At 37.0% G+C, this 21,917-nt stretch overlaps 2 protein-coding genes across 3 annotated transcripts in view; one reads left to right on the forward strand and one right to left on the reverse strand.

Annotated features, from left to right (window-relative positions):
* Positions 1-7,294, reverse strand: part of LOC113111842 (WW domain-containing adapter protein with coiled-coil) — a 31,628-nt gene extending 24,334 nt beyond the window's left edge. The window contains exons 1-3 of one of the 2 annotated variants that reach the window (XM_026276992.1): positions 7,061-7,294; positions 6,846-6,879; positions 5,859-6,045 (exon numbers count right to left, since the gene is read on the reverse strand). In XM_026276992.1, coding sequence (XP_026132777.1) covers positions 5,859-6,045; positions 6,846-6,879; positions 7,061-7,101 — 262 coding nt within the window. In that variant the 5' untranslated portion in view covers positions 7,102-7,294. The remainder of the gene's footprint in view (positions 1-5,858; positions 6,046-6,845; positions 6,880-7,060) is intronic. The other variant, XM_026276991.1, reaches the window with a different exon arrangement.
* A 3,461-nt stretch (positions 7,295-10,755) lies between these two features.
* Positions 10,756-21,917, forward strand: part of mpp7a (MAGUK p55 scaffold protein 7a) — a 116,193-nt gene continuing 105,031 nt past the window's right edge. Inside the window, exon 1 of the mRNA XM_026276993.1 lies at positions 10,756-10,998. The gene's annotated coding sequence lies outside the window, so the exon portion shown is untranslated. The remainder of the gene's footprint in view (positions 10,999-21,917) is intronic.

Below are 21,917 nucleotides of genomic sequence, written 5' to 3' on the forward strand. Positions count from 1 at the left end.
TTCTGGGCCTTTCTATCTGTTCCTGGCTAGCTTTGATTCATTAGAGTCATTTCAGTTTGATCTGCACCAACTCGATTACCTGATAAGAAGGGGCCGGGTGAAAGAAAACCCCTCTTCAATATTGTGAATTTGGACTGCAATACCTAGTTCAACCATTCTGTGTGAATCCTAAATACAACACCTTTATAACTTTTATAAAGAATATCTCTTTGGATTTGAGACTTCAGTCTTTGCAACTTTACAGATCTTCTTAATGTAACAAGAGTTTGTAACACTCCAAAGAGAAAGGAAAAATGGAAATCGCATCATATAAAGAGTGTCCCTCCCCTAAATAACACCTGCAGCTGATGAACATGTAACAAATATTTTATCGATTAAGAAAAATTGGTGGGGGGGGGGGGGGGGGTAGAGAGGACACTGATATGTCCTAATCCCGGCCATACTTCCTGTAAATAAGAAATACACCTTGAACCACTGCTTTTCTTTTCATCCAGAATAAAAGTGTGAGAAGCTATTTGACATGAACACACTCAAAAACAAAACTTTGGAGTAGAACAACAAGTCTGAACTAGCTTGAGTTTACATTAGCCTTTATGGAGGAACCAGAAAACCTTGTACTGTGATTGCTTTAGGCATAAATGAAAAAAAAATTCAAGAATATTCATCTTGCCTTGAAGTTTTACAATTAATCAGAATGTAATGATGCGTTCAATTAAGCATTTTTATGTAGCTTATTCATACTGGTTAACATCAACAAATCATTCACCTTAAACTCCATTCCATTTACTGGGCTGGATTTTAATCTAATTAATATCAATTTGGAGATCACAAGACCAATCATTTATGCCGTTTTCAGATGTTGTGTCTAAAAAAATTAAATTTATCGAGTACCTCCCATGCGAAAATTGGAAAAGCTCTTTGATTTGTTACTTTGAATAAGAAATAGATTCAGCTTTCAAGTTTTATCTGCAAATTTGAAGTCACCTAATTCAATCAAATTAAATACTTTGACTAATGTAACATGAGAGAAGGTATAAGGAAAGATAAGGAACTCACTGAAATGCATAATCTCATGTCACTGTGTTGCAACCACAAAAAGACATCAACAAAACATCCTGTGGACAAGTCACTTAATGCTAGTTCTGTGTTCGATACATCAACACGACGATATATCGACACAGATATTTGATATACTGTCAAATACATAGCTTTCTCAGTTTTGACATTGTGGCACGTGTGCAGCAATGGACTGTGCTTAATTTGAATGCAACCATTTAAATGCAAACATTTAAAATGGAGTAGAAAAATTTGAATTTTTTTAAAACAATGAATATAGCTTAATATATAGGCTACAAGGATTAATCTGGACAGAGGAACACAATTGGGCTGCCTGATATAAAGAGACGTAATCAAACCAGAGCTTCCCACTTGCGCAATACGGAAATATCTGAGAAGTGTGTTACTTATTTTTGTCAACCTGACAACCATGTGTATGTGCAAAAAAAACTTTCTTGCTTTCTGGAAACACCGGTTAGCTTGAAGTTTAGAGATCTCCACTTCTCAGAAAAGTGTAATTCATCAAGTGTTCATTTATGAGAAAGAGCGAAAGAAAAAGCCAGCGTATGAATTATCACCCTTTTGCTGCGTTTCTCTATTAACATTCCTTTAGAAACAATGTTACCAGCTCCTTGTTGAGAAAGATAATGTAGCTCTTAAACAATTAACCTATTTAGTCAATAAAATTGCGGGGCAGTGATAAAACGTTTGTTCCTGAATGTCTGAGTGTGGTTGCAACGTGATCTGTGTGAGTGACTGAGTGTGTGTGTGCGCATTGGATACAGTGAAAGCAGCACACACGTTTTTAAAAAATATATATATTAGAATGAGTACATTACAAAATAGATTTATCAGAACAAGTACATTATTTATGGGCTTAAAAACAAGATGCAAGCAAAAAATATTGTAACTGAAGGGGAGTGCCCAATGTAAACATGAACATATGCAATTACCTATATCGAACTGTGGTACAGTTATTGAGGTGCTTCATAATGCAGAGGTAAACAGCCCACTCTGCCAATAGTTAGAAATGGCACTACAGTATTTACTGTTTAATAAACAGCCGTTTTACTAAATACTGCTGAGGTAAAATTCAGTCCAGTCCTTTATCATGATGCATATCATATTGTGACTTTGCTAGTGATGCTACATTTTCATCAGGAAAGTCATTCAATGTCCATACCTCATTATCTAGACAGATAATGCTACAGACAAACACTATATTGTATAATCATAAAAGTTTTGCTCATTTTGACTATTTGACAGCCATTGTTAAATTATTATATTTCAACAATAAATTGGAGAAGAAAACTGAATCATTAGAAAGGTCATACAAAAGCTTTGTGCAATATAAACGTTTGTATACAATGTTTGGAGTTATTTCAGTGTTGAGAGTTGCACATAAAATTACATAGCAATTAAATGTGATAATTTAGGCTCTGTTATCGATTTAAACTTTAAACATTATTAATGTGTAGTTTATCAGATGAAAGATGTTCCTTAAAATGTGAATGTACCTCAAACAACTAAATCTATATTCAATTGAATCATAGGGAAAACTGTACTGAATTGAAAGAACAATATATTCAAAGCTAGAGACATGGCTCATCTGCTTTTAGCATTTATGCTTATTGAAAATACATATATACCATCAAACTAATTAATTATGCTGTCAGCATACTTCTATACAAGTTACCCTTTTAACTCCTCGAGTGGCTCTTTAATGAGATGCAAGACTTGACCTATATAACAGATCTGGTAAATATGAATGATTGATGCAAAGCTTTTATACCACCAAGATTCAGAAGAGGTTGTCCTTAAAAAATAATAATAATTAAAAAACGTTCTATAATGGCATAGAGCCAGGCAACAAATCAAGTAGATTCATCGCTTTTGAATAAATGAAATACAAAAGGATTTTGGAAAATCTTCAAAACAGAGAATAACCTAACTAATGCAACCTCTCATGTACAACATCTAAATTTTAAATAGGCTCGAATCCCTAGTTCAGCGAGATTTGAAGCAGTGTACAGCTTCCACAACTGTCTGACTCAATGTATGCTACTGACACAGTTCAGTTAGATGCTCCATTTATTTGGCAGCAATCTTATTATCTACTCCTTATCTAAATAAGAGTAGCAAATCAGCATGTAGTGATTAGATTCAACTGCCTTTATAAGTAGCAGCAGTATCTGGTCAAGACGTCTTGTGATGCATGTAGATAAAAACTAATAATCTGACTGAAAAGGAATGAGAAAGATTTATCTGAAGTGATTATATCAGGCAGGACTAAAAGCTGGTACACACAAGGCACAATAAATATGAAGAAAATGTTAATGACATGACACAATAGACATGTTCCCATCACCCTGTTTTAATGCACATTTTAAAGTATCACATCAGAAACAAGTGATGGAAGTGCCAAATTTCAAATAAAAATCCCTTAATTTGCAAAAAAGTTTTTACGTTTTCTTGAAGTGGTTTTTGACTTGTGCAAAAAAGGGTTAATATGAGATGGAAACGCATTTGCAGAGTACATTCCTCCAAGCGCAAAAATTTTTTTTGACTTTGTACGATGGGACCACAAAACCTGACTAACCAGCGGACTGATCTTGTTCCACAGCATTTGAAATGTTGTTGTTTTGAAATGCACAAGCAGAAGTCTGTTAAAGCATTTCTGTATAACTGCCTCCCAGAACTGTTACACGACTGCGTTCCCAAACAGCAGGCATCCACCAACGAAACCAATGTCCGCAATTCATTTTCCTCCATCTGCTCTCTCTGAGGTGCAAGTAATGGATTTTATATGAAAAGTATTACATTCAGTGGCTTCTCCTAATATTCTTAATGATATACAGTGCCAGTTTACCAGGAAGTGACGATTTTGTTCTTTTTGACTCATTGGATGGAAAAAGTTGTTTTTATTTGCAAATGTTTTTTGTGATATTTTAATTTGGCGCACAAGTTAAATTCACAACTTTGGATGGAAACCTGGCTAATGACGATATAAAAAGGACAATAATGACACAGGAACAATATTATTGCAATCAAATTCCAAAATGATTTGTTAACAACTGATGAACAACGAATACAGCCAATCAGAGTCCAACTAACTTTGACAAGCTCAAATATTTAAAGCAGCATACACCATAACTGCAGTGCTCGCTTATAATAAACAGAATGTTAGCATTTGTTGGTGTGGATGCTAATATAGTTATCTTACTTTGTGTGGATTTGCTTAACTCAACCTGTAATTTTCAATATTATTAATATCAATATTAACTGTTGAAGCAGCAGAAGAAACGTATGTTAAAAAAAAATTAAATATTTAAGTGATGGCAGTGGAACTCAACTAAAATGCATTTGCCAGCCTGACATTACAGCATTAGATCAACTGAAATCATAATTTTGGAAAAGGGCTCTGTCTTCTTCCAGACAACGGCAGACAGTGTTTTAAGGAAACCTGGTTAAATTTGGTAAGACTGGTGGCATAGAGTTAAACTTTATTTGTAGTGAAACAGTGTAAAATAAGACTTAAGGCCCGTTCACACCAAGGACTATAAAGAACTATATAGAAAGTTCAAAAAAAGTCTCAATATTAAAGAATAGCAGAGTCCACACCACGACTAAAACGATAAAGACAAAGAGAAACGATATCGTTGGAATCACTTTCAAAACTACTTTTCTCCAGATGATGAATGATAATAAATTAACAGCCAATCAGAATCCATCCTGCTGTAGCGAGCTCAAAAATTTAAAGCGGCAGACCAGCATGCACTTAGAATAAACAGATGATATTGTTTGCTATCGATTGCTTTAGGCTTCTTCTGCCAATTCTCATACATTAGTTTGTTGATGTCAACGTCTCAACATTTGGTAAAAATATGAGGTAGTGTGGGTAAATCTTATGACCATATTTTCTATTTACGGCTAATCTTACTGCAAAATCAATCTTACAAGCATGGCCTATAAAGTGTTCAAAGACTCTAAGCTTCAGTTTTAAAAGGATAAAGAACCAAAACAAAGCGAAAACATAAAGATACTTTGAAAATGTCTCTCTGTTTTTTGTCCATAAAACAAACAATAGTGTTCACCAAAAGTATTTGGTTCCCAGCTAAATATTTCTAAATACCATCTTTTGTGCTCTGCTTAAGAAGAAAAAACATACAGGTTTAGAGAAACGTCAGGGTGAGTAACTTTGAATTTTCATTTTCGGATCATACATGTGTCTAAATATTTAAACTAAACAATCTTTCTAGCAAAACTGAAAAGAAAAAAAAAGTTGCAATGTTGCCAATACCAATAACATTTGGCAGATCTTGCTATAGAATCAAAAAATAATTCTGAAGGACTACATAATATTTTTAATGATATGGAAATGATTCTAGATCTAGCACAATTTCTGACTTCAGAAGTTTGTGGGCATTCAAGCCTGCTCATCTTTTCAGAACGATAAAACAGTCTTCAGATGTAGAAAGCAAAAAGGGTTCCTGAAAATAAAAATACATGCTCGTACCTGATCTGATAAAAATGTATAGACCCTGACCATGAAGAGAGATAAAAGCACATTCTGATCACAGACCAAGCATTCCATTTTCCTCCATGAATTTGCATAATTCATAAAGTTGGATTACAGGTGCTTGTAAATGGTTGAGGCTGGTGCCACTACCGGAAGTATGATTTTATTTAATATCTTTTTACCCTTAAGACAGCAATCTGATCACTGATCTGGGCATCAGTATCAGCCTCAGATCTGTGCCTCTTATCAAATTATCAATATGACTTCAGGTCTCCCCTCTTACCTCCTTCTCTGTCTCTCCCTCGGTGTGGATGGATGGCTTTTGCTCTGCCATGGCCGGTGCTGTCCATGTGTTTGTTTTCTGGACTGTCTGATCGCCGCAGCATCTTGCATGGTGGAGTGGCGTCATTACTGTCACGCATCTTCTCATGTCTGTGATCAGGGTGACTCTTGGATGAGTACTTAAGAGTCTGTCAAAACATGACATTCCTACATTGAACTCTGCTGAACAATTACTCTCTCACACACATGCAGTGTACATGAGGGCTGGTTTAAAGCTGGTCTACAATGGTCATTAGCTACCTGACCAGCTCGTTTATTGCTGATCTAAGATGATATACCGGCTAGCAATCATCTAACATGTTCCAAAACACGAGAATACTTCATAGCACGACAATGTTTGTCATTACATACTTTATACATCCTTTCAAGGCTAAACTGAACACAGGAAAGCCTATAAGCATTATTCTTACAGCTTTACATATAATAAAGCATCTCTTTATGTTGTAGATTTTAATTTGAATCGTTTAATTGGGATTTGGTTGCAGTCTAGCAACTATCAAGACGATTGATTAAAAACAACCTCGTACCACTAAATTTGATTTTACGTATACAACCGTTTCTTTAAAGTAGCACAATTTAAAGTCTGAATTGATGATTATAAACGTTATTATTTTGGTAATTTCAAAGTAAATCGCTGTAGCACACAGGCCTGAGATGTAACGTTAGCCGCTAGTGAGCTAACGTTAGCCTGTTAAAGTCGCTAGCGCCCTTAGCGCATTTAAAACATGATAAATTCGACGGGCAGGCGATTTATGACAGCACAAATTCATGTTTACAGTGCAATGAAATTGTGTGTGTCATTTTAAACCGAGCCTGGTTGTAATAAGGCACTTTTCGCTGTGTTTTACGCAAAGAGGCCTAGCTTGCTTCAAAAGCCTGCACTAGATTTACTCCCATTTTAATCTTATTTGTTTCAGATCTTAGTTACCTGATAGGGCTGAGAATCCCTTCGGTCTGTGCACCTGTAAAATAAAACAAGAAAAAGAGACAGAGAAACAGTTAAAACCCCATCTTCACGGATAGTGGCAGAAATTGCAACAGCTGAATCGGCTGCCTCAAGTTTCTACTTATTTTGGTTTGGCTAAAAATGGCGGATTGTCAAAGCGGAGAAGGAACATCGGAGTATAAAACAGAGCTCTTTACCCATCGCCGAGTCTCGGTTGTTTCCTTGCATACATTACCATCAATGCCGTGTTAGTGTGTGTGAAGTAGATGTGAAAGATGGGCGACTTATTTTGTATTTGGAGTGGGCTATCGACAACCCGATCGCGTATATTATTTCAATAGTTCTGGCTATTGGAGTCGCTCTTCGCCTCTGCTAGAGCACCCTCGGTCCATCTCCCACTCACACATTCACCAAAAGTCTGCCCCTATCTACAGAGCAGCGAAACTCAGCCTCTCACACACCTCAATCCGGGTTATTCCGGGGCTCGCATCGGCTCGACTCGGCTACTGTCGGGTCATTCCGAAAACTGGTTTTAACTGATCTGAAGTAGTGCATGAAGCAGGAATTTTTTTTCTTTCTTTTTTTGGGTTAAATGACATTGTGCTTGACGTACTTACAAAAAAGTATGACTTCGCGCTTTACTTCGACTGCTGATAATTATTGCGTTTCAGTGGCTGGAATTAAAACCCAATAATCTACTGACATCTACTGGACATATGGAGCCAATGCATGCGCATGTCACTGAGATGAACGCAGAAAGGACCTGATGCACTATGACTCACTGAAACAAGTGAGTCTGGGGAATTCTGGGGAAAGATACTCTTGCACGCACTTTTTGAATGGCCAAGTACACTGTTCAATAGAGCACTGTTCAGTAGAACCTTCAGAAGAGCAGAGCCTTGCCTGGTTTTCTATGCAAATTTTGTGCCAGATCTGCCAAATATAATGGAGATTGTGGTGGACAGCAGTCTGTATGCAGGTCATACATATTTCCAGCTGCATTAAAATCTGAGTTACTCCAGATTTCTAAACCTGTCAAGTCACATATATTTACATAGCACTTTATATATACAATACAGATAGTTTCAAAGCAGCAACACAGAGGTAAACATCAAAGTATGACTGAATATTCAAGCAAAAACCTTAAAATATGAAATGACTTCAATTTAATCTTTAAAGCAGCTCTACAGAATATAATGTTCATTATTCAAATCAGTTTAGTTCCATTTTGATTTATTTTAATTTACTTATATAACGTTCAGCAAATAAAGCAGATCTAGAGAGGACAATGGTATCTTTATTCATCTCAAGTAAGTTCAATGTTGATTCAGTTTAGTTCAACGAAAGTGTTGCAAAGTCCATCAATTCCTAAATGAATTCTTTTCAGGTATAAAGCAGCTCTACAGAAGACAGTAATGTAATATCCAGCTCAAGAGGTCAGTGTTGATTCAGTTCAGTTCAATTCGTCCATGTTGCAAAAATGTTCAGTTTATGAAAAGAGCATAGGAAAATCACCATCACAAGACAATGGTGTCATTATATAGCTCAGTTCAGTTGTTTTGTTCTATATCGGTACAATCAAATCAATATATATATAATATAATATAATATATATATAATATATAATATATATATATATATATATTTATCAATATTTAATCTTTTAAGCCCCTAAGACATTAACGTTGGTGCTTTGTGTGAATGTCCTATTGTTCTTTGCTTTTAAAGATCTCATCTTTGAGATCCTCCAGAATAAGCCTTCAAGATTTGTGTCTTAGTTATGTAATGAAATTATGTTGGTCTTTAGTAGTTCTCCCCATATGACAAAACTATTTTATTTTGTATTTATTTTTTGGGCTAAGCATCATACTGGTCTTCATGTAGGTCAAGCAGAAATCTGACCCGATTGACCAGAGGTGCATTTAAATGAACACATGAGGTACCTTGCTAATAAATTAAATTGAATAATCGTCATTTCAGTTATTTATTTCGCTTTCCACTTATTTAAACTTTGTAGAGAGGACTGGGAAGAAAAGACATAATGCACTCTGACTCTACTTATGATTAAATAGATGATAAGCTTTTAAAAAAATTATGAGTTCATTATGACAATTATTACAAATACCTTAAACAAAGCTATAAATTATATCCAAAAATATCCTCAAGGTTTTTGGACTCTGTTGATGCTCTGAAAGAACCTTTTACATGACCTCTCAGTTTTCAATGTCATGTTAATTCGCTTGTTGAAAACACACTTTATTCTAACAATGGAAGCAGGTGCATCAGCACTGTGATTGTCTGTGGCCTTTATCCTAAGAGCACTGTATGTGGCTTTTTACAATTTGCAGAATCAGTTCACTCATTTACCTGTGCAATAGTGCAAGTGCAACAAGTCACGCTATTACTGTAATAGGCTATTCTAAAATACCAATAAATCTTTGATCCAAAAGATTAGAAGAGTCATGGAGAAAAAAAAGTTATGCAAACTGAACTTTGATATATTCAACATTTTATGGGACTAAATCAGATGCCAGGGTGAAAATGAATCCCCGCCGTTTGGAGAAGTTTAGTAAGATTGATTCTTCAGTAGGGTTTTGCTATATAGAATCACACATATGTTTTATTTGGACCAATAGTGTAAATAATAATAATAATAATAATAATAATAAATTGCTGAAAATGTACTCGTCCTCAGATCATCCAAGATATAGATAAGTTTTTTTCTTTTGTTGTTTAAAATCGAATAATTATAAAATAACATGATAATATGCTGTTGTCCTCTGACATATTGAAGCCGGAGAGAAACAGTTAAAAAAAAAAAGACAGAAAAAGTCTTAATAATGGACATTGATGCTCTGGAGTTGTGTGGATTACTTGTGGATTATTGTGATGCTTTTATCCGCTGTTTAGACTCGCCTTTGATTATTGTGCTTATAATCAATGCCAGCGATTGTTGGCTTTGTAAATTGCAAGTGATGTGCTGCTATTATTATTAATTTGATTTCAATAGAATTTTAAGGAAAAGTAAAAATGACAACTTACCAAATTTTTGCTAAAAATAAATAAATAAATAAAATTGTGTAGTTCTTAGTGTACTTGCCTTCGATCTCGTGTGTCGGCCACGAGGGGGTGCTGTAGTGATAGTTCTTAATGTAATGGTGTTGCGTTGTTTCCTAATTACTCATGCGTTAAATCCACATTGTATATTATTTATTTTTGAGAGCTGGGCTCTGTAACGCATGTCAGAATGAAGAGCAGCTCTGGCTCTCTGACTTTTTTTTTCAAGTGAAAAACAATTGTTTGTTTGTTTCTATCTTTCTTAAGCTTACCACTGCCTACAAAATGTCTATAGTTCTTTGTTCTGATCAGATCAACTGATTTTTTTTTGTTGTTGTTGTATAGAGACTTAACCTTAGTTGCAGCCATAAGGCTTTGTCTAATTCAAACTTGTCAAACCAGTCTGCCATATACATTTCCTCACTGAAGAAAACCACTGAGTGAGACAACAAGGACCAGCGTGTCGAGACGGATCAAATCAAGTTACTAGAGATAAATAGGCAAGATATTTAAATAGAAAAAAACCCGGCGGTCATGTGCTTCTAGAACAGGAAAGACAGGTGTACTGTTGTCTAAACTCTAGAGAGAAACGATTACTTCATTCCTCGAAACTTTACCCCTTTTAGAAAAAAACATTTTATACACAACAACAATGAAAAGTGTCATTATGATTTATTTACGTATGCAGAGTCTGCCGGTAGATCTCTTATAATAAAGCGTTATTTCATAGAATAAGGGCAGGTGTGGCATATGATTGATTATGTAACCGCCAATGATATTTTAGGATTACACTGTGATCCCGCCCTACTTTAGTAAACTGTCCAATCAAGTAAAAGATTACTTCCGCCCGCCTGCCAAGTTAAACGCAGATTGTACGACGCTTTTAGCCTGAAAAGAAAAACAGTTTGGACTCGAAGACCTACTCCGAGCCTGGGATATTTTATTTAAATTCTTATTTTTTGCCTTTTAAAAGCAAAGCGGAGGCAACTTCTTCTTTTTTTTCCTCAAGAGTGACTAACGTTACCCAAGAACCCCAAGGCGTCTTACTGGATTTCCCAAAACACAATAAACTGCTCGAGTGAGTAATAACAACTTATTTATTCTCCGATACCGCAAGAAAAACATTTACCGCGTTGTTTATATATACACATGACAAAAAATCTTAAATGTTTAGTGTCTGACGGGAGACTAAGAAGTTCTTTTGAAAACTCGAGTATTGACTTTTTGATTGTTTTTGTGTGTCCTGTTTTGGTCGAGCCAACGGTCGGTGCACTTGACAGCTCGAGCTCTCCGTGTCAAGTGCTCCCGACAGTTGAGCTCAACCGGACAAACAAACACTGAAACGAGCTGCTATTCTTGATGCATGGAAGGGATCGGCTTTATTTCAGCAGAGTGCTGACGCGGAGCTTGACACTGACATCACCGGGGGTGAGTTCGCCCTGAGCAGCAGGACAGACTCCGTCATCCAAAGAGCTCAACTAGGGTTTGCTTAACGTGCCCAATTAAGTATAATAAAGTGAATGTGTATTCGACTGTTTTATTTAATTTCACCTAGTGCTGCTGCTTCAGGGCTGACAGTTAGTGAAGCCACGTTCTGGTCTCCGCTGTTTTTGCTACAACTACTGTAGGTCCGCCTATTTTGTTGTGAGACCTATTAGGTATGTTAGATACACTATTATGTAAACTGTGTTCCCTTGTGTCACACTTTTTTTTTTTTTGTAAATCTTTTATAAATGTGTATATGCATTTATTTTATAAAGTTTGTAAATGTTTATAAATTTTTCTCTCCCTCTAATTTAGATAAACACCAAAATGTTTATACAAACACACACACACACACATATGTATATCATATGTATGTGTGTGTGTGTGTGTGTGTGTGTATGTATATATATCTCCTGTGTAGTAAAAATACATTTAATACTCGAGTAAAATGTAGATGTTATAGTTATAGATTGCATGTTTTGTTATTCTGATCATGTGCATATGGTTCGTATTGGACATGCTGTAGTCTGTAACATTGATAAGGAGTCTTGGCAAAATTGAGAAAGGGTGGAAAGCGGTATAAACTTTATTATGCATTTCATGGCATGTTTTCATAACTTGGCCTTGAGGCTTCGATAGGTTCAGCCCTCTGGGATCTTCCTTAGCAACAGCCCGTTGAAATGTAAAAGCAGTCTTCTAGTTTATTCTCTGACCCAGAGCAACTATGCTATAGTGGAATCATAAAATATTCAACTAATGAAATGATTATGAATGCAAATATAACCTTCATTCAAATAGGTACTGCGAGTTTTCGGAGAGTCCTGCTCCCCTGTGGGAAACGTTGGAGACTGTGGTTTGTTTGAGACTTGTGATCTGCTGTGTCAGATATCACTGCTCAGAAGTGCCCTGTCTGCACTCTCTGACTCCCCTCTTCTTGACCTCTTTACACACACACACACACTCACTCTCACTTGCCGTCTCGCAGTGTCAGTTGACAGGCTGACGTTACGATCCATGTCCTGATCATTCCCTCTTTTGATGGGGGTTACCTTTTATAGTGCAAGTAATTAACACATGAGAGGGAACACAATGCCTTATGGTGGCTTTAACTAAAGTTCCCAGAGGTCTGATAGCATGTCTTTTCTGAGATTAGAATGCCTACATTTCTTTTAAATTCCGTGTCTTATATGTACTGACAGTAGGGAATGTATTCTTTGGAGGTCCTGTGGGATTGGTGAAATATGAAATACCGAACATACCCATTTGAAGTGGAGAAGAAATCACTGGTGGGTTGAACTGAGTTGATGTGAAATGGATCATTTCAGGTCATCACCTGTTTATGGGTCTAAAATAAAGCTCATATGTCTTTTAAACACACAAACTGGTCTCAAAGTAATCATCAAACTGTGATCGCATGGCTTTTAATACAAACATACGCTAAGGGAATATTTACACTTGGGCTCTTAATGCATTTTTACTGATTGGGTGGATATCATGACCATGTTTAAATGACCTCCAAGATGCATTTGCGTATCGAAAACATCAGGAAGTGGTTTGAGACTTCTGCAAGATGTGGCTCAGCCAAGTGTAAGTGCATCTGGCTGTTTACGTTAGATACATTTTGGTTCTCAAACACAATTATGTCAGCACACGGAAATTAAAGAAAACCGTAATCCACATGTAAGCAGAAGAGAACATTCAACAGAAAATGTTGCTGCCTTCTACTGGCTTGACCATAGACTTAAAATCCAAAATAGTTTTAATAGCATAACGTGGGAGTAGTGGATTAACTTTGCATTCTTTTTGCAGAGGTGTACTTTAGTGGTCAATTTATTAATGCAGCGTACATAACCAATCAAAAAGAAATCCGATTTTTCAAGATGAACGTATTGTTTTAGATTTTTTTTTACTCATCTAAATAAGGCTTGAACCGTTCTTGATCAAGTTGAACATGCAGTTTGGTTTAACCATGTAGCTTCTTAACTTTTAGAGGCAGAGCATTAAACCACAGGACTAGCTAATTCAGTGAGGTTGTCAGACAACCTTCTCTGTGCAAAAATAAAAGATGAAGCAGAGGAAGGATTGCATATTGATGAAGTAAATGTTGCTGGCAGAAGTCTTGGTAGTAGCAAGTTTCATTAGTCTGGCAAGCTTAACTGCTGTGTGTGTGTTTGTGGAGGGGGACATCTAAACTGCAGGGGTAGAACAGGTGTCTAATGTCTGGGTGTTAACTGGCCCAGTGAGTGTCCTGGTGTTGCTGTTCCATTGCTGTTGTTTCTCTAATGGAGAGGTCGAAGATGAAGGAAGAGAGGTCTTATGGTAATTATTGTCCACTTTAAACTGCAGTTTATATTGTTTTTCAAGAATAGATTTACAGAAATCTAAATTGAGTTTTTATGGTCCTGAAAACCCTAGAAATATCAAGGAATGTCAAGAGTGTGTCTTTTCTCAGGCCTGTAAAAGTTCTGGTAATAATTCAATATATATATTTATTTATTTATTTAAAATGCCAATATTATGGATTTTTTTTTAATTACCTTTTTTGTGCGGTGTGTAACACAGCTGAATAAAAGTGAATAAAAGCATCCTGCAAAGTTTTAAATCTGAAAGTGCACCGTGTATAGAGTTATTGTCTTTCTAAAGAGAGTCGACTTAGTCATTTAAACAAGTCACAGACCTGGGAAAACTCAAACCCATGTCCCCCTCCCTCATACAATTCTTTCACAAATCATTCTAAATACCACAGCAGAGTATTATGTAACTAGCCTATCAGTAAAAAATAAACAAATAACTAATTTCAATTAATTGCACAGACCTTCGACTTAATAGACTTAAGCCACGGTCACCCTACACTTTTTGTTCCATTGACTTCCATTCATACACATGCGAATGCGACAGACTTGAAATGCAAACCCATTTCATCTAGTCTGTAATGCCTGATAGAGCAGCATTTGTGAGCAGAGCCCTGCGTTATATACCATTACCGGAGAAACCTCTATTTCTGCCACTCCAAAAGCACCTCCTGCTGGCAGAGAATGAAATTGCATTTTCAACAAGCCAGTCTGATTTATGGAGCAAACATTTTGCTTATCAGAAATAATCTACTCTAGAGGGACTTTGCTGTTGTTATTGATTCTTTGTGGAAGTCTACCGGAAGTTAAGTTTGGAGCACAAAAGCGTGTATGCACATTAATATTTGTTTATGTTGTTGTTGAATTTTGTTTTTATTATTATTCTATATTTTGTTTCTGTTTTTTTCTGTTTTTGTTTGTATGCATTATTTCTACAATTAGATTCCAATGCTTGGATTCCTGTGTCTGAAAAATAGTATGGTCTAATTTTCTGAATTGTGGTGCTTTATTAAAGGAAGTTTTAAATTATAAGTGTGGTGGCCTTGGTTCCCCATCATTAACTGAGGGTGAAGTAAGTGAGCAATTCAATCATTTAAAACAATGTGATGTGAAGGTCATACTCAGCCGAGCACTGTTAGCAATAATACATTTGTCATCACTATATCTTGCAGTGTATCAAAGCTTAGGTGTTCATTTTACAATGGCTCTGCTGCTTTTAGATTATATAGTATCTGAATCAGTGGTTCAGTTCTGCTGATGTGTACGTTATACCACAGATCTGCTGTATATTCCCGATCTGGCCATCCTGTGTCTGTTATTCATTGTACACTAATACTTACAGATCAAAAAATGTTGTGCTGCTGTTACTGTCCAACAGCTATTTCAGATTAGTGCTGGGCAGTATACCGGTTCATACCTAATACCATTGTTTATTTTTCTTATATTTATATTATATATTTAAAATACCGCAATACCAGTGTGGTTTAAATAATGTTTGGAATGCGTCTGAGAGGGGTCTCTTTTCAAGGTTGCACTGTGGCGAGGACACGGCTGTATGTGTTACTAAGCATTAAAGTTCAGAGTCTGAAGCTGTAGAACGTGATGACACAGAAGAACTCGCCCACAATATCCACTGACCGCCCGCCACTAAAATCCATCGCCTGCTGACATCAGCTCTTGTGCCACACACACACACACAAGCACGACTTCAGCACTAGATTTAGCAACTTTCAGATGCTTATAGTGGCTTTTTTCCATAGAATATACATACTGACAAACATTTTTGGATAAACATTAGCTATGATCCAGTTGGATGTTGTCACCAGTGCTGCCCCGTGAGCATGAGGTCTGACTCCCAGCAAAGTGTCGTTAATTATCAGGGTTTATTTGCGCAGCTAGTCAGTTAACAAAGGTTCTGTGTAGTAACAGCTGCTCTATGTGAAATCAAACACCTGATGGAATTTACCACTGATTAGAGAACCGGCTTTACTGACGAGATGCGCATTAATTAACGCACCACTACCTCTGGATGCCGTTCGAGATAGCCTTCATTAATGTAGATTTGTTCTGGTTTATCTTTTACTTTTAATCGCATCTCTTACTGTGTGTGGTACGCATAGGAAATGAAAGATTTCATGAATTAAGAATTCGTTATTTATTAATTTGTTCCCTTATTTCAGTTAAATCATAGGTTATTTAGGGAACAAAATTAACGAAACCTGGACAATTGCCACAAATTAATAAGTCGTTGGAACGAATTAACACGTTGTAGGAATGAATAGACTATCTGTGATGTGTCCCGCAGCCCTCAAGCACAGTTATCTGATTTAATGACTTAGTTACTACATTTCTCTTGCTTTCATGTTGAATAACTTGTGTTGTTTCTATTTTAATGTACTTTTAAAGTTAACATCACATTAAAAGCTTAATCAGTACACTGTGGATTAATGATGATGCGATTAAATATCATTACCGTCACTCAAAGCCTCTCGCACGTATTCTGCGCATGAGGCGCACGCAGCCCAACATAAAATCAGTTAACCGACCATTGACGGCCTTAAGCGATCAATCTCTTATCGGCAATTAACCGATAATCGATTAATCATTTCCATCCCTAATTCTATATAATATATGCAACATCACATGACCAGGAGTGATGTTTCCCCGACTTTCAGCTCAATTGCAAATGTGATATTGATTTTATACGTTTTTGCTCAATTTGCTTTGAGGGCAAGAAAATAGGCGGCAGACATACAAAACTCACTTCTTATAAGGTCATCACTAGAACTTGACTTGATATATGTACTTCTGTACAGCAGACTGGTCGTGTCTCTGCCTTTTCAGCACTTCCTGTGAAAACTGAGCCCAGGCAGGCGGTAAAGAAGGTGCTTTTTTAGACATGGAGGCTGATGTAACTCATACAACCCATAAGCTCTCGAAAAGGAAAGCTGTATTTTATGATACCTCATTCTACTCATTGTCAAGTTCAAGACTACTTTCTGCTGGAAGTTGAAGCTGTGTAACGTTGGGGGAGACCTTGCATGTGGGCTGTATCCCAGTTTGTTTTATTGATGAGAATATTCCCATGGACTAGTCCATGCATCATAACCAACCTCCTCTCTGCTCAGCACTACTTTTAATAATTTAGAGACGAAGTCACTACCAGACTAAAATAACCCAGTTACTCTGTAAACCTTAATTTGTGTGTTAAGGAGGAGCTAAAGGAATAGTCGACCCAAAAACATTTTTTTTTTATTATTTACTCATTATCATGTCATTACAAAACTAAATGACTTTCTTCTGGAGAACATAAATTAAGATATTTTGAGAAATGTCTCAAAATATTGACCAAGTTGAATATGTAAATGTATTCCTTTTTAATTAAACCTTTTAAATTTCAAACATTTAGGCTAATGATAAGTGAAATTAAGTTGTAGTAACTTGATTTTTAAAAAATTGTTCCCAGCTTTCTTTTCTTAGGACTAGATAGAATTATTTTGTTTGTTTAATGCTATTATGTTTGACAGTTTCTGTTGTTGAAATATTTGCGGATACCGTTGTGCTGGAAAGTATAGCCTACATGAAGGTAAACACTATTGACAAACCAGTTTTATTCAGTAGTTCTCAAGGGTGTCCAAACATGTTCCTGGTAAGGGTTTTTCCTGCTTAGATAATTATGAGAATTATTTGTATTTAATTTTCCACTGAATTGTTATTTAATGAGCATTAGTGCCTTTGAGTGTCTCAGTATATTTCTCTTTAGAATTTGCTATTCTGACTCGGAGGAAGCTCATTCACTGCTCATCTGTCACTCATATAGTGTGTTCATAACATGCCTGACACTTGTGATGACAAACTTCCATTAGTATGAACCTTGAGCTGGTTGACCCAAATCGCTTGATGTTAAACGAGTTGTGATACAATTGGGGAAAGGATTATATGAATGCATCTCTGAGAGAACAGACTGTCTTCAGAAAAGTTTTTGTATTTTCTTTTCATCTTACCTCTGCATAATGCATAATTAAAGGGTCATGAACCCCCTGTTTCAGCACTGGTGGACGTGGTGAGCTGAGAGGGAAGAGGGGAGACAGACAACACAGACCGCTTTGGGTTCATTTCACTCCCTTCGAGTTAAAAACAAATAAATGCACAACCCTTTGCACTCTGCATCGTAAACATATATGAATGCACTCGTGCATCTCTGATAACTTTTTAAGGCTTATTCTGTGGTGTTTATATAAGCCTTTTGACAGGTTGTGTACACTCTAGGGGTGGGAATCGCAGGGTGGGAATTCTGCGATTGATCGGTAGCCTATATTGCTAGACAATCCTATAACGATACATCACGATATCTGTCTAACTATAAAACCAAAATTCCTGTGAAAAGATTGTGCAAGTTTTCTCTTTATTCAAGTTCAAACTGTTAAAAAACAGCACAAAAGTTCAGTAAATCAAATTTAACATGCTAAGTAAATTAATTATTTTTTTCTTGGACTTATTAAAAGCTTACACATTTCTTTGTGTGTAAACCAACACATTTAACTGCTTATAAACACACAGAACACTTCTGTGCCGCATTACGACTCTGATGAGGTTTTGTTTCATCCTATATGCCATAGGTGCAGATTTACGTTTCAAATGTTCACTTGTAATATCTGAGAGAGGGAGAGCATCCTTTTTTTTTTACATAACACGCTCTCTCTCACTCATATAGTGAGTTGAGTTCTATGCACAATAGAATATAGATAACACATCAAATATTGAAAGTGAGACATTTTTACATGTTATGCCAAATATTGGCTCATTTTGGATTTCCTGAGAGCTACACATTCCAAAAAAGTTGGGACAGGTATCAATAAGAGGCCGGAAAAGTTAAATGTGCATATAAGGAACATCTGGAGGACCAATTTGCAATTTATTAGGTAAATTGGGAACATGATTGGGTATAAAAGAGCCTCTCAGTGTGGCAGTGTCTCTCAGAAGTCAAAATGGGCAGAGGATCACCAATTCCCCCAATGCTGCGGCAAAAAATAGTGGAGCAATATCAGAAAGGAGTTTCTCTGAGAAAAATTGCAAAGAGTTTGAAGTTATCATTATCTACAGTGCATAATATCATCTAAAGATTTTGAGAATCTGGAACAATCTCTGTGCGTAAGGGTCAAGGCCGGAAAACCATACTGGATGCCCGTGATCTTCAGGCCCTTAGACTGCACTGCATCACATACAGGAATGCTACTGTAATGGAAATCAGAACATGGGCTCAGAAATACTTCCAGAAAACATTGTCGGTGAACACAATCCACCGTGCCATTTGCCGTTGCCGGCTAAAACTCTATAGGTCAAAAAAGAAGCCATATCTAAACATGATCCAGAAGCGCAGGTGTTTTCTCTGAGCCAAGGCCCATTTAAAATGGACTGTGGCAAAGTGGAAAACTGTTCTGTGGTTAAACAAATCAAATTTTGAAGTTCTTTTTGGAAAACTGGGACTGCATGCTATCCGGACTAAAGAGGATAAGGACAACCCAAGTTATTATCCGTGCTCCGTTCAGAAGCCTGCATCTCTGATGGTATGGGGTTGCATGAGTGCGTGTGGCATGGGCAACTTGCATTTTCCAACATGATAATGCTAGACCACATACTACATCAATTACAACAACATAGTTGCGTAGTAGAAGGATCCAGGTACTGAAATGGCCAGCCTGCAGTCCAGATCTTTTCCCCATAGAAAAAATTTGGCGCATCATAAAGCTGAAGATGTGACAAAGAAGACCCAAGACAGTTGAGCAACTAGAAGCCTGTATTAGAAAAGAATGGGACAGTATTCCTATTTCTAAACTTGAGCAACTTGTCTCCTCAGTCCCCAGATGTTTGCAGACTGTTATAAAAAGAGAAGGGGATGCCACACAGTGGTAAACATGGCTTTGTCCCAACTTTTTTGAGATGTTGATCCCAAATCAACTTATTTTTCTTTTAAAATGATAAATTTTCTCAGTTTAAACATTTGATATGTCATCTATGTCACCTATTCTTAACCACAGTGCCGCGGCCCACGCTTGGGCCGTGATCGCAACCTGGAGGGCCGCAAAAAACTTTTCGTTTTTCACCTGTGGGGCCGTGGGACCACCAGAATGACCACTGTTATCCATGAGACAGTTACAATACACCATCCCACCACTAGTGGCAGTAAGTTAGTTGTTTAACAAGCACTAATAAGCAGAAGAAGACACTCAGTCAACCATAGCCCGTTGCAAAAGTTACGCCTGTTTCACCCCTGATTTCCACTGCACACGTCTGCGGCGTGGCGCGTTACGGCGCCTCCGATCCTTTTTACAAGGACAATTTAAAAAAAAGGAAGTGGTGTGGAGTTTAATTGCAGTAGTTACATGACTGGAATAAACATAATTAAACCGGACAAAACATTAACATTTAGCCAACCATGTTAGAACACACAGAAATCAAGAAAATCTGTGTTGGACCATAGACTGTTGTTTTTATTTTTTTTTACATGATTTTTAATATACAATAATGAACAAATGTTATGTTTGTGGACTAAACAGCCGTTGATCAGTAGCGGACTGCAAAAGCATCCTGTGTGAAAGCTCAATGAGTCTGTGCTTCTTCTGTATCACATACGAAACGCACACGGACTGCATACGCACTGCAGATGGAGTAGCCTGTGTGTAAAACAGGCGGAGACATTTTTAAAGTGGAAAAGGGGAGACCAAATCGTATCGCGGCCATGGCCACAGACATACAGCATCAGTTGCTAGAAAGGAAGTGGTTTTACCGATTAATTGGCACCGATAGTTGATTGCTGGAACAATTGGTTATCGGCAAAAATCCATGCCGATAGTTTTCCGCATGTCCTTTGCTGGAGGGGCTGTTAGTTTCCTGGGTTGAGTCCGTTGCTGGAGCGGCTGAGAAGACTCTGTTTTCATTATAAAGTACAAGAGTGGCCTTTAGTGGTTGAAATCACTGACAGCATGTGCTGTTTGTTTAGACACATGACGCTGCATGCTGAACGGAGCATGAAATCCTGCCATGCCTCAGAGTGCAGTGTGAATCTACAATTTTCATAGTCATAAAAATAAAGAAAACTCTTTGAATGAGAAGGTGTGTCCAAACTTTTGATCTGTACTGTATATATGTATGTATGTGTGTGTGTGTGTGCGCGCACATACATATGTACGAGTTTGATGTGTGTGTGTGTGTGATGGTAATTTATCCACTTAGACATGTTACTCAGACAGGCTGCAATGCCATCAGCTACCGTCGGATCATCTGCTTTTAATGTAGAAGTAGAGTTGAGTGTCATCAGCATAGCAGTGATAGGAAAAGCCTCCAAGACACCCTGAAGGAACTACCTGAGAGGTAGGACTTAAACTACAGTAATGCGGTTCCAGAGATGCCCATCTTTCGGAGGGTGGACAGGAGAATCTTGTGGTTAACGGTGTCAAAATCAGCAGACAGATCCAGCATGATGAGTACTGAGGATTACCGAGAGCAAAGCAGTCTCAGTTGAGTGGCCACTTTTGAAGCCAGATTGGTTTCTGTCCAGGAGGTTGTTCTGTACAAGAAACATAGAGAGTTGGTTAAATACAACTCACTCAAGTGTCTTTGCAATGAATGGAAGAAGGGATACCGGTCTGTAGTTTTCTAAAAGTGCTGGATTTAGAGATGGTTTCTTAAGCAGTGGGCTTACCTGAGCCTGCTTAAATGCTGAGGGAAATGTACCAGAAGTGAAGAGAAGTGTTGATGATGTGAATAAGTGAAGGTATGACTGTCGAAGAAATAGCCTGAAGGAGGTGAGTGGGGATAGGATCAAGTGGACCAGTAGTAGGATGATCGGAAAGGATAAGTTTGGAAACGTCTTAATTGATAATTATAACTTTCTTCAATCATCTAATTATTAGAACACCTAAAATATGCTGTGTGTAAAAATATTGTTTTTGCCAGTTAATGGATGGGTACAATGTATCGCATGAGCAGGATGGATTGCATTGACTTGGTAGATTCTATTGGTGTTAGAATTGCTTTGTTGAATTTACTGAAATTGTGATGCAAAAATGGTGTATGTAAATCCACCACATCAAGCATGCATGCTTGAATTATAACATTTGTATTTATTTTGTGACCAGTGATGGTTTTTCTACAGATGTCA

Source organism: Carassius auratus, chromosome 12 (assembly GCF_003368295.1).
Source record: "Carassius auratus strain Wakin chromosome 12, ASM336829v1, whole genome shotgun sequence".
Taxonomy (NCBI): domain Eukaryota; kingdom Metazoa; phylum Chordata; class Actinopteri; order Cypriniformes; family Cyprinidae; genus Carassius; species Carassius auratus.